At 35.7% G+C, this 13524-nt stretch overlaps 1 protein-coding gene across 1 annotated transcript in view; it reads right to left on the bottom strand.

Moving 5' to 3' along the window:
* LYST (lysosomal trafficking regulator) overlaps positions 1 to 13524 on the bottom strand; it is a 97321-nt gene that overhangs the window by 37972 nt on the left and 45825 nt on the right. The window contains exons 23-34 of the mRNA XM_034428301.3: positions 12485 to 13112; positions 11420 to 11597; positions 8814 to 8983; positions 7725 to 7955; positions 6870 to 7036; positions 6613 to 6765; positions 6038 to 6229; positions 5125 to 5300; positions 4104 to 4310; positions 2011 to 2187; positions 1207 to 1283; positions 429 to 617 (exon numbers count right to left, since the gene is read on the bottom strand). Coding sequence (XP_034284192.2) covers positions 429 to 617; positions 1207 to 1283; positions 2011 to 2187; positions 4104 to 4310; positions 5125 to 5300; positions 6038 to 6229; positions 6613 to 6765; positions 6870 to 7036; positions 7725 to 7955; positions 8814 to 8983; positions 11420 to 11597; positions 12485 to 13112 — 2545 coding nt within the window. The remainder of the gene's footprint in view (positions 1 to 428; positions 618 to 1206; positions 1284 to 2010; positions 2188 to 4103; positions 4311 to 5124; positions 5301 to 6037; positions 6230 to 6612; positions 6766 to 6869; positions 7037 to 7724; positions 7956 to 8813; positions 8984 to 11419; positions 11598 to 12484; positions 13113 to 13524) is intronic.

Raw genomic sequence — 13524 nt, forward strand, 5'->3', positions numbered from 1 at the left:
AGAGATAAGAAACAGCCAATCCCTCAGGAGAGAGAAAACTGGAGATTATAATTTTGAAGGCCAAATAAATCAACTTGATCGGCTGCTTCAGTGATACACTAATTTGGAATGTAAATAGATTAGATCCCCCCACCACCACATTTTACATTACTATAACTTGACCAGATTTTTAGGTTGTAACAGAGAAAAGGTTATTTGATTCATAGCAGTCTCACCCTATTCTGATTCTGAAGAATTGCAGTTTGCTTCTTTTAAGGGAAATAAAGGCAGCATTTCAAGGGAATGTTTGCAATTGCCCTTCCAAAATACAAATCTGAATATGAATCAAATTCTATTTCACAAATGGGAACAGCTATCTCAGATTTTTTTCTCATTAAGCAATAACAGCAGCCATTAATTTTTTGAAAAGTAGAAAGGTAGCTGCTTACCTATCATGTGTAAACTGCTGAATGAGCTCCTGCCAGTGTCTGCTGGCACTTAAGTCTGTTTTATACATCCCCCTGATGTGCTGAATCACCTTCTTTCTTTCCATTCCCTGGGACAGAGAGGCAGCCTGAGTGATGTCCCCTGCAATTTTAGAAATCTCCTTTGACTTTGCATCCAAGCGCTGAAATAGACTAAATGGAAATAACCAATTTAAAAGGACAGCATCATTTACATTAAGGAACAAACAAAGCAAGCACTGTATCAATTTGTAGCTGGGATTTTCCATTTATTTTCTGTTCCTCTCTTGTAGTTTAACCAATCCCCTTCCCCCAAAATGTCTCCTCTAAAGTTAAAAGATTTTTTTTCCAAATTAGGATTCAATATGAGTTGTAGGATTCAGAAGAAACTTCTCAAATCACTAACTTCTAAGATAATGCTGGCTATAACCATATTTTAATTCCATAGCATGACACTGAAGCTACCCTACTGTGAAAAGACATGGATAAAAAGAGAAGACCTTTGATGCCAGAAAGAGCAATTTTATGCTGTTTTGACTCTCCCATGCCACATTGTACAATAATGAAGCATATGGCATTTTGTATGCTTTTTTTTCTATTCCATGCTTTTGCCAAGATGCACATAGATAATAATAATAATAGAAAAAAAGCACAGTGCAACAATATCTTCAGAGGGAAGTAAACTAGACTGGTGCCTGTCTAGAAGGCTCAATGGTTGAGACAACATCTATTTTTATTCTTAGTAAAAGCAATAGCAACTTACGTTTGCCAGTTGTTGGCCATTATCTTTTCCCAAGCAGCTTTATTCACCTCTTCTTCGCCCAGGTATTTCTTATGGTCCTGATAAGCAGTTTAAAAAAAGTTATTCACTTTTTCATCTATTTTCTTAATATTACTGCAATATCAAGTACAGTGGTTTGGTACAGCAACCAACTAGGGCAGGTACAGACTTCAACAGATAGTTAAGACTGCTGAAAGAAAAATTGCAGCCAGCCTGCCTTCCTTGGAAGATCTGTATATTGTGTGGGTCAGAAAGGAAGGCTGACCTCTCACATCCTGGACATAAACTGTTCCAACTCCTTTCCGTGGGACACTGCTATAGGGCATTGCATGCCAAAACAACTAAACAGATAGTTTTTTCCCTCAAGAAATATATTTACTGAGACAAAGAAGCTCCAAATTACAGTGACGACATTACACACATATACATTTATCTTCATTTTTGCATATCTGCATATACAGTAGTATATGTACTTTTTGCAAACAATTTTCTTCAATTAATTTCCCTCCCTTATTTTTCCAAAACTATGGGGTTTTCTTCAAATCTTTTCCTAGTATGTTCATTTTTACAAATATTTCTTTTTGAGACAACTGTACCACATAATTTGGAGAAAAGCGTGTCTTTGAATGAAACGTGTCTCGCTGTTCATATTGATTTGAAAATGCAGAATTGTTTAACTTTCCATTGAAATGGGAATTTCAATAGATGCCCCATATCTAATTTTGCAAGTATGTTAATGGTATAAATGTAATAAAGTGATACGGTATACTTTATAGATTTACATACCTCTTCCATTGCTTTTATGAGGTCAGGTTTCGGTGGAGCATTGAGAGGAATGTATTTGTACCCACAAAGCTTTAATGTGTTCATGAATGCTCCGACCGATAGCTGTTCTTCTTTGGTTAATTCATCTTTATGATCATGCATTAATTCAAATAAATACAGTGACAACTTAGGCCCATGCTGCAATAATAATAATAATAATATATAATAATAGAACAGTTACAAATTAAGGACTATAGAAAAAAAATCAGATAAAAATACTCATTTACATATTTTATAATTATTCAAAGCATATTCAACATGTTTATGCACACAAATAGATTTTAGAGTTTGTGCCGTTTGAATAACAGTTCCTTGTGTAATATGGTTAAAGCCTTTTAAAGTTGAAGGAACATAGATGGCTGATTTATTATATACTGTACCTTAATACAGGTAGTCCTCGATTTACGACCACACTTGAACCTAACATTTCTGTTGCTCAGGGAGACAGTTAAGTGAGTTTTGCCCCATTTTATGACCTTTCTTGCCACAATTAAGTGAATCACTGCAGTTGTTAACAACATGGTGGTTGAGTGAATCTGGTTTCCTCATTGACTTTGCTTGTCAGAAGGTCACAAAAGGTGATCACATCCCTGTCCCTTTTGTGTCGGAGGCACCATTTAAGGCACTTCCGGGTTGAAAGGATTGGCCAGGAACATCACTCTTGCCTGGGGAACGCCCATGGGGCCTCTTTTCATGTCCCCATCAAGGAACTGAAGTGACACACCCTGCCACGCTGCAGCACTCGGGTCTTGAACCCGAGCTTGCTAACCTCTGATCCAGCATCCTACCCACCTGAGTCACTGTGCTCTGGGTGATCACATGATCCTGTCATCAATCTGAGTCACTTGACAAGTGTTTGAATTTTGATCATGTGACCATGGAGATGCTGCAATTATTGTGTGGAAAGTGGTCATAAGTCACTTTTTAGAGTACCATTGTAACTTTGGACGGTCACTAAACAAACTGTTGTAAATCAAGGATTACCTGTATCTACTATTCATAAAACCAGTATCAAAAATTCCATTGAGAATGCATAACTCTTTGGCATACCTAAATGTCTTTACAAGCTATTATATAAAGATACTTTCAAGAGGTCCATATCACCATTGATGCAAGATGACAAAAAAACATGGGCCAGGGCCTTTTCTTAACATGAATTGGTTCCTTTACCAAATGTAACTACTAAAACACTTACTAAACAAAAGACCAAAGCTCAATAGCACAGCACTGCTTTACAACCAACTTCAGATACAGAAAAAGAGCTTCCAGTGCACTTCAGGGTCAACAAAAATGAGCTAAATGGATCTGCAGTCTAACAGAGTGACGCTCTCTATTTCTATTGAAAGCTGAAGTGCTCTCAATTTACCTTGATTTTCCATATCATATTCCCATTGACAATCCTGTTAAGAACGACTTAAAGGCATGTCATGGAGACTTGGTAGGGGGGGAAATGCCATAATTAGTTGTAAGAGGGGAAAAGCCCTCATAGGTGCCTCAGCTATACCACATTTTGATCTGAAAAATAAGTAGCTGATATAGAACACTGTTACTTATTTACTGATAACACAGTATAGATCAAAAAGAATACTTTTTGATTTTTGTTTGCCTCCAGGTACAATCCAAGGCACAATCCAAGGCAATAATTTCAACCACAAATGAACTTCATATTTTAAACCCTATTTTCTCAGGCAATAATTTATCCCATGTGACTTCCTACTTCTCCCAAATTTTGACAATGTGGCTTTGGTTCAAAGTCTGTCTGTTCACAGGATAAAACTATCATCTATTAAGACCACATTTTTTCCATATAAATTCCTCTTATCATGTTGAATAAATAAAAACCTAAAGAAAGGTAGGACTAGAAATCTAAAATATCATGTCTCATACATACAACAGGCTATTAACAAATGGTACCTCTCTCTATGGAGCTTGGACATTTTAACCATTTTAACCTCTCTATGGAGCTTGGACATTTTAGAGCTTAAATATCTGAATTCTTCAAAAAGCATTAGAACAATCTCCCTTCAAGCTTTTAAAGGCACTACAATTCTTACCTGCAAAGTTGTGCTTAAACACTCTCGCAAAATCTCCTGGTGGTTAATTTCATGTAAGAATTCCAAAGTGTGCTTTCGTTCTTGCAAAGAGCGTGTTGGAGACAAAGCATGCACAAGCAGTCGCCCAAGCTGCACTCGAAAAGTATCCTTACAAGACAAGAGAATTTTCTTCCACTGTTGCTTGGGGGTGCTTAATCTGGAAGTGCCCTAGGCATGAGAAAAGTCAAGTTATCTCCCAATATTCTTCTTTCTCATCTAAGAACAAAACACATGACTAATACAATATAAGCATTTGACTAAAATGAAGTACTCTTAAAGGTTTTTTTTTTTTTTACAAAGATACATATCACACCTTTGTTGGTAGACATAAACCATAAACTTTACTAAAACATCCAGAAGGACTCCAATCAACAAAACATTGATTCTAGTTAGATTGAAAACTTAGAAAGTTGTAATTCTGTACAGTCTGTACTGAAATAATGTGCAACATGTAAACTGTTATTTACCTGCTTATTCCCATTCAAAGTCTACTGCACTTTAGGCAGATATACTGACACATTCTAACAGGTACTCTGTAGCAGAGGTCCCCAATGCCAAGATCATGAACCAGTACCGGTCCATGGCCTGTTGGGAACGGGGTGCACAAGCAGCAGGCGAGCATGCAAAGCTTTATTTGCACATGTGCGGGATTAGGTTGCACGCATGAAACCATCCCCCCCCCCCCCCCCGCTGCCAGTCCATGGAGCCTAAAAGGATGGGTACCATTGTTTGGTTAAAAGTGATGTGGGGAAATCAAAAAGGAAGAAATGTCTGTCTACAAAGGGGATGAGGAATTAATTTTCCCAAGTAACTTGGACTTTTGTGGAGAGGTGCTGTCACCCTCTCAACCACCATTTCCTGCCACCGTGGACCAGACAAGGATAGTCAAAGGGTTGAATGTGGCCTGGGCTACAATAAGCAGTAAGATTGGATCAGAGGCATTGATGAACTTTAAGAGGTAATACATAGCACAACCACTTACAATAGATAATCCGATTCCTTCAATCATTATTTTAAACATTTCTCTCAAGAAAGTGTTTCTTGGGATAAGTTCTTTCTGTTCATCCTCCTTTTCAGTCTTGTCCTGTTGGGAAACTATTCTGGAAGATCTATTCTGGAATGGGATCTCAATCATTTCAGGACAATTTTCAGAAAGGTCTGCAAATGTGAAAAAGGATTATATGGTCAATGTTAACCCAGATTGTCTTGATCCAAGGCCATAGTCATTCCACTGTCCAAGCTGCAAGACCAAGGTGTAATTGGGATCCCCAAAACCATTTCTTCTAGACCTCTCCCATATAAATGCTCATTCTCCCTCCCTCCCTTCCTCAAGCAAGACATGGCATAGTCTACCACATTTTGCCATTGATCTTTCCAATTGAGTCTTAATGTTTCTAGTTTCCTCCTACTCTGAGGCCTGTATTCTCCACCATTATCCAAATATCTCCTTCATTCATTCTCAGTCTTTCCTTAGTTGCTCCAAATCTTACTAAATTATAAAAGTGGAATTTGATCTACCTTTTATTCCCTAAGAATGAATCCATATGGGATGTGGAGATATGCTGAAAAATTTAATGATAGGCAATTCAAAAGCCGACACTTTAAATCACTTTTGCCTCTATTATTATTTTTTTAATTAAAAGCAATAGCCAGGACATGCAAAATACTCTGTCACACAACTTCCAACATTATAGGGGACCATAATCTGCATAATCCTTCTTTAGGGCTACTTTTAATATATTATTTAGTAGATAATTACAATATATAATTCTTTCTGCTGTAGTTTGACATATTGCTCAAGTGATGTGCCTTAATGGATTCTAAAAATTTCTTAAGAAAGCTGATATTAGCACTGTGGATTAATTTTCATAAAAATGTTGGAAAAATATTATTACCTTGATACATGAATCTATTGGTGGTTAGTACAGTAATCCTCTGTAACCTCTGTATAAGCTCTGCTTCAGTGGCACAAAGAGAACTGTCTTGATTCATTCTACGCAGCATCATAAAATCCAGTGCCTCGTTTGCAATTGTATGCATTTTCATTAGGAATGTCTCAGGCTGAGCAATAGAAAATTTTCTTGGTGCTTCAAAAATGAAAAGGAAATGCCAATAAAACTTCACTGATAAAATTCCTTGATGAAATTTTAAATTGTAAATAACAAGTGTCCACAGTATTAATGGTGATAGCAGGGGGAAAAGTTTTTTTTTTCTTTTGACAAGGATCTTTATATAAGGCAGAATGATATAGCAAAATGAATTAAAGGTTAAAAACAGGTAATGAAATTCTGCTCATAAACCTAACTAACATAATAACAAACATTTTGATAATACTTTGTTATAGAGATATATCTTCTTTTAATGTCTACTCATTTTCAATAAGTAAAACTTTAAAAAAACACTGTACACTTTACCACAGAACAGTGAGTAACCAAATTATAGTTGAAGATTGTTCAGTTAAAAATCTTACCAGCGATGCTTTTATGTTTTTGAAATATAGCATGATGATCTTCAAATGATAAAGGGAGTGAATGGCTTAAATGCTCTGAATCTGGATTTCCTACAGTTTTTATATACTTTACAGCTGATTGCAAGACTGTGAATTGCAAATTAACTGCCATTTCTGAAAGCAATAGAGATTAAATGAACAAGCAGTCATTTCTTCTGATTATTTCAAAGATTAAATAATTCAAACAGGTTATTCACACAAAGGAATCTGGAGCTTACTCTGTGTTCTGTCATTCTTGCTCATTTGCAGATGTCCAAGTAACACCATAAGATCTTCAATAATCCGAAAATATTGTGTTCCTGAACAGCTGCAAGCATGGATTGTCACTGCTGCAAGTAACTGCTGAATATCATACACAAGTAATCTGGAGTCATTTGAGAGAATGCTATGGAAAAGATGAAATCAGTTAATTAAATCCCATATTTTAGTCCCACATCCAAGTTTAACTGATCCAGCTCCACTTCATTCCAATGGCTTACTGGGCAATTCTGAATATTTTGTTTAAAACTACATATGTCGTCAAAGTTGTAAATTTTCTGAAAAGGGTGCATGAACCTGCCTAACTTCAAGCTATTTTTAGTGACCGCATTCAAAATCACATAATATGTAACATGGTAATCAATGCCCCCATGTTCATACTTGTGATTCAAAGTCGAAAGTTATTTCTTTATATATTTATATAAAATATATAAGAAATGTATATATTTCTTTTTCCTTTACTATATTTTTTTCCTCTTTTTCTTTTCTATTTTTTTCTTTATATTCTTTTATTTTTTTGGTTTCTATAAGTTTTTATTGTTGTAATTGTAATATCTAATTTACAATTAGAATTAACTCTAAGTTTCTATTAAAAAGATGACATTTAATTGATGGGACTTGGAGTACACCTATTCTGCCTGGACATACCTAAGACAGACAGCCCCTCAAATAACCAGAGTCTATGACATAAATGTCTTTATGTCTTCTTCCAATTCATGCTATTCCATGCAAGCCTGTATCTTACATGAATATCTCAAAAGTAATCTAAATCATCTCATGTTCTACAACAGAAGAAAAGTAACACTGCCACTTACTTGGCTTCAAGTCCATTAAGTGTTGCTAAAGTATTACAGAGCACATACAACAAGCCATTATCCAACAGCATGTCTGCCATTTTAGGACAAGAATTTATGATTTGCAGCAGGAAACAAAAGGAGTTATGTAACAGGATGCAATCATGGAGGGAATTCTCAATAAGGCCCAGAACAGGAATGACACACCACTTTTGAAAATGCCCAGCATTTTTCACATCTTCTAGATCAAAGCTATAAAAACAATAATAATGCAATCTTAAACTCAAAGCAGCAAGAAGGCTTACATTTTTAAAAAATAGAAATATTACGTATTGCTATTGGCAGTAAGAAATAGAAATATAATATGAATTTAACAATTTACATGTAACAACTTTAATTCAGTGATAAATTGTATGGATAAGCGGAACTTTTAGCGGTGAATAACTACACAACAAGAGTCACTACATTACCTTTAATTACTTATTTAGCTACCACAGCAAATGTTAGGATTTAATTCAGCTTCCATATTATTATAAGCAATACAATGACTACTAGCCTGACATGGCTAATGAAAGTGCTATTAGCATAATAATGAAATAAAGCTTTGCTATCAATAAAATGTATTGGCCATGAACAAAGGTTACATTGAACAAAACTGAAATAATACAATTATGAATGATAAACTTCCTTCCTTCCTTCCTTCCTTTCAGTGCTTTAAAAGCCATGATAGTCTAATGACATTCTGTGAGTTTAATCTGGAATATGTCCTAATTTTCCTGGATTCTTCCTTTAGAGTACAAAACCAAGAATGTTACATATTTTCATATTATTTGCAAGATCTCAAAGATTACTTCTCTGTCTCTTAATATGAAAGCCACTAAGGAAAAGTATCACCTCTCAATCACCTTCAAAAAGGAATTTGAAGAAGAGTAAGGGTAGCACACTAAGTCTTTATAATAACTGTACTAATTAGTTTAACTAATCATTAAATTACTCAGAATCTCTAGAAATAGAGTGGCATAAACATAATATGCCCACAACAATTTACCAAATCTTTATTTTTCCTGAAAATGCATTATTGATCAAAAGAGGGGAAAAGGCTATAGTTACTCTTCATCCAGGCCAACCGATTGACCAAAAAGCATTTCTAGAAAGCATTCCATAACTTCCTGTGTTCCTTGGTGAAGATACAGCTGATTAGCTAACAAGGAGAAACCTCGGTTCTTCAAAAACTTCTCTTTTTGTTCTCTAGTTGCTCTGCTGAAATAGGTGTTCAAAAGCTAGAGAGAAAAAAATAAATAAGTACATTGTTACTATACATTATTTGTAAAGCTCTCAAGCATTACTTAGCTTTCATAAAATAAATTAATAAAATGAAATGCTCGAATGGGGGGGGGGGGAAATCCCATCCTAAACTGTTTTATATTTCATTAGTAATAGGAGAGCTTATCATGGACCCTATCTTGTTAGATTAACTTGCAGTCTGATCTTTTAAAATATTGTACATTGTCTTCCCCAGATACGAAATGGATACAACACTGTGAAAACTGTAACTTTATAAAAGAAAAATTTCTCTCAAGTATTTTTAAACAATAGTAGGTAATTGTGGAGAAGTAATTAGTAGAATAGTTTCAGGAAATTAAGTTTAATTTGTTCTTAGCAAACAAGTACCTACTTTCAATTAGAGTAACATACATGGGTTTTTTCAGTCTATGTCAAATTAAGGCTAGTCCAGTGTGACAATATCCCATTTCCACATAACAAATACAACTTTTTTTGCTTATTAACTTTCCCCAATGAAAAATAATATAGTAATTCCAAAGCACAAGATGGTTATTTAAGATTATGAAGAATTAAATCTAAAATCAAAAAACTGAAAAGGTTCACAAAGCAGATCATTGCTGTAAGAGAAACAAATTAACAGTAGTATTCACTCGTATTCACTCTCACCAAAAGGAATGTTCTACTAATTAAAGGAATATAAACGCCACAGAAAGAGATGTTTGGAAAGATACATAATTCAGTTCATGTCGGATGCTATTTTGATATTTCAAAATACAGGCAGTCCTTGTTTACCAATGGTAATTGTGACTGAAATTTTCATTGCTAAGCTATGTAGTTCTAAAGCACAATGTCATATGACTTAGGGCTGCTTAGGGATGGCAGTTTCAGCAGTCCCCAATTACTGTTAAGCAAGGACTATGCAAGTCATTAAACGAGAACTTCACATGATTGCAAATTCTGACGTCCTGCTAGCTTCCCCATTCACTTTGCTAGGTGGGAAGCAGCAGTGAAATCCACTTACCTTCGCTACCAGTTCGGAAACAGGAGCACACGAGAGGGTGCGCATGTGCTACGCTCACATGCACTTCTTCTGCATATGCACAGAGGATAAAAAACGGGATGTAATGACGTCCCAGCAGGTGGGCGGAGCCAGTTCGTGTGAGCCAGATAGATCTGGCTGGATTTCACCACTGGTGGGAAGCTGACAGGGAAGGTTGCAAATTGTGATCTTGTGACCATGGGATGCTGCAATGGTTGGAAAACAGGGCCAGGTGCCAAGCACATGAATCACATGTGCTACAATGGACACAACTTCAAAGACTGATCTTAACTACCACTTATTCAAACAGTTGCTGAATAATAGTTGTTAAAGAAGTGTGACTTGTAATCTAATTCAAATAAAGTTGTTTTATTGAATGAAACATATAACATATTTCAGGCTCTGCTTATTGTAAACAGTTTTGGTGAAGCAGACAATCCCTGCTGTAAAGATCCTGTCCTCTCATTTCGAGGCTGTAAGGATCAGACAAACAGATTCTGGCTCCACCCTACCAAGATTCAGTGGTTGTGGATATTTAGCTACCCGATCCCAAGGAATCTTCACCTTTAGTTCTGGATGAGATAGCACTCAGAACTGGTGTACAATCTGGACATAGCTCCTAATTGAAGAGAAAGTGGCAGTTGTGGCTCAAAAGGTCATTGCACAACACAAAAACTTCAGCTGATCCAATTTGTGATTCCAGTTACACCTATAAAGACTTTCATGATTTAGGAACTGGATATCTGAGGTAGCTTCTGCCTATCTTATTCAATCAGACATAGTTGGCATTCTGTACGTTCCATCAAACAAACATTATTATTTGATAGGACTCAAAAAGCAGGCCTTCTCTATCACTGTGTCTGCCCTCTGAAAGAGCACTTTACCCAGAGATTCATATGTCTCTTACCCCGTTTTCCTTTAAAAAGTTTATAGAAATATGGCTTTTCCCCAGATCCTGCTTAATGTGGATAGTGAGGCTCTCATAGGATTTTCTCTGTTGTGTTGGATGGCTATCTCTTATGGATCTTTCGTATGTTTTCTGCTTCATTTATGGTTTTTGCATTATTTTTATTGTTGTTGGACACCCAGATTCATCATGGTGGTCTTCTCAATCTTAGAAAGGGGGGAAGAGGGGAAGGACATATTTTCTGGACCAAGGCATTTTATAAATATTTCTCTCTCTCTATATATATATATATATATGATTAACTTCAGTGGATATATATATATATATATATATATATATGATTAACTTCAGTGGATGTTTTTAATTTCTATTTCAGTGGGATATCCTTGCTTCTTAATTATTTTAACACATAATTTTTTCTCTCTAGCCATTTCTCTCATTCATACGCTCACTCACACACACACACACACACACACAGGTCCTTACTTTAATGACTCCTTGCTGAATGAGAGTAGATGGATGGTTCACAAGAACTATGAGAATGTCTGGCTGAATCAGCTTGTCCAATACATCTGGGAGCATCACATCTGGCAAAATTAAAAGAATTCTTCGCAGAAGATGATAAAGACCATGGCATATGAGTACGAGACAATCTTCTGTTGATCTGATGAAAATAAAACCCTGTATTTTTATGATATCCTATACTGGTATATAATGAAAGGAGATTGCATCTACCAGACAGATTTGGGAAAGGGGAGAATGCTACAGTCTGAACCAGGCCATTTCCTCCATATTTTTACCATAACACAAGTTTTTAATAACACATGGCATGCCAATGATTACATTATAGTCCATCAGTCAGCCTTTATTACCATCAACAATTAGCAAAAATTAAATAACAGATGTACAGTAAAACACTAAACACTGATGCCATTTTAAAGAAGAGTTATTGTACTGCTTAATCAAATTAAATAGTTACTGAACAAAAGTAAGAATTCAATTTGAAGTATATTCTAACACTGTCTCACAATATACAGTAATTGCACAGTATGATACATTACAATCCTAATTGTAACTAGGCAAGATACTAGAAATATTCTTACTAGGTAAATATTTTTTTTTACTGGCTTATGTAGAGAAGAATAATTCAGGCTCCATTTGCTTTAACATAGGTAGCATTTGTTATTAATATATAATTTATATTTCTGTACCACTCCCAATAGGAACCAGTTTGGTGCAGTAGTTATGGCATTAGGCTAGAAACCAGGAGATAGAGTTTTATTCCTGCCTAATGCACAAAAACAGCTCAGTGACCTAGTCATTCTCTTTCAGCCCTAGGATGCAGGTAATGGCATATCACTTCCAAAATCTTGCCAAGAAAACTGCAGGGACTTGTTCAGGCAGTTGCCAAGAGTCAAGACTGACTCCAAGACACATAACACACACACACCCAAAAAAACCACTGTGCTCCCAATGCAATTTTCACCAGGTAGCTAAAATTAAATAGCATGAACGAACAGATTATTCCAAAACATACCAGTCACCACTTACCTATTAGACATGCTTTCAAATTTTTGTGGAACCCATTCGTTAGCTGAAGACAAGGTGAGATGTTCCCAATCTTCTGAAGGAACATTCTTATAGCTTGGCCAGCGATGTACAGTAGCTCCAGTGTGAATGGAGAAGGCTAACCCCAAGCCTGCAAAATTGCCATGGCTTTTCTGTATAGGAGACAACCCCTTCAGATTATCAGGCCGCTTCAGAGATAACTCAGGAATAACATTATATTCACTGGGTTTCACTCCTGGGACTGTTTCATGATTCTCAGAGGTTTTATCTAATGATTCTATCTCTTCTCTTGAAATACCCAGTGTTTCCGCAGGGGTTACTTCTCCCAATCCTACAATTGTTTTTGCAGATTCACAACTACTAATGAAATGTTCTTCCTCATTCCTTTTGAAGGCTTCTGTATGCTTTATCAAATTGTTTTTCTGGAGTGGCTCAACTCTTTTAAGCTGTGTAACTGCATGAAGATTCTCAACACTCCAGCCTATATTCCTAAAAAAACCCCGATGCATTCCTGGGGACGATATAGGAGATGATGGTAAGCTTTTGCAGAGCCTTTCGGGTGCTTGATGAACTGTGTTTTGAGAGTTGCTTGCTTCGGAATAATCATTTCCTGAGAAAACAGATATGCCTAATATCATTCATATGTCTTCCAATGGTCCATAACAAAAATTATTGTAATGAAACCAGTACATTTAATAATTCTGTTCTTGCATTTAATCTGTAAAGCAGTCCTGGGGAAACTTTATTTATTTATTTATTTATTTATTATAATTTTTTTTATTTGAAAATACAAACTAAACTAAACAAATCACGACAAAACATACAAAACATGTAAACATATAAACAAAACTTCAAATATATATCAAGTTTATCATAACTGTACTGTATGTTCATATTTGTGCTTTTGACTCCTTAATATTATTAGTCTATCTCTTATGTCTATTTTGGTGGTTCATTGTTAACCTATATTTGTCCTAATTTTCCTTTCTCTGCCTTCCAACCAGGTGTACTACTTTTCCCAT

Source organism: Pantherophis guttatus, chromosome 1, assembly GCF_059756535.1.
Source record: "Pantherophis guttatus breed Tessera chromosome 1, ASM5975653v1, whole genome shotgun sequence".
In the NCBI taxonomy this organism is placed as follows: Eukaryota; Metazoa; Chordata; class Lepidosauria; order Squamata; family Colubridae; genus Pantherophis; species Pantherophis guttatus.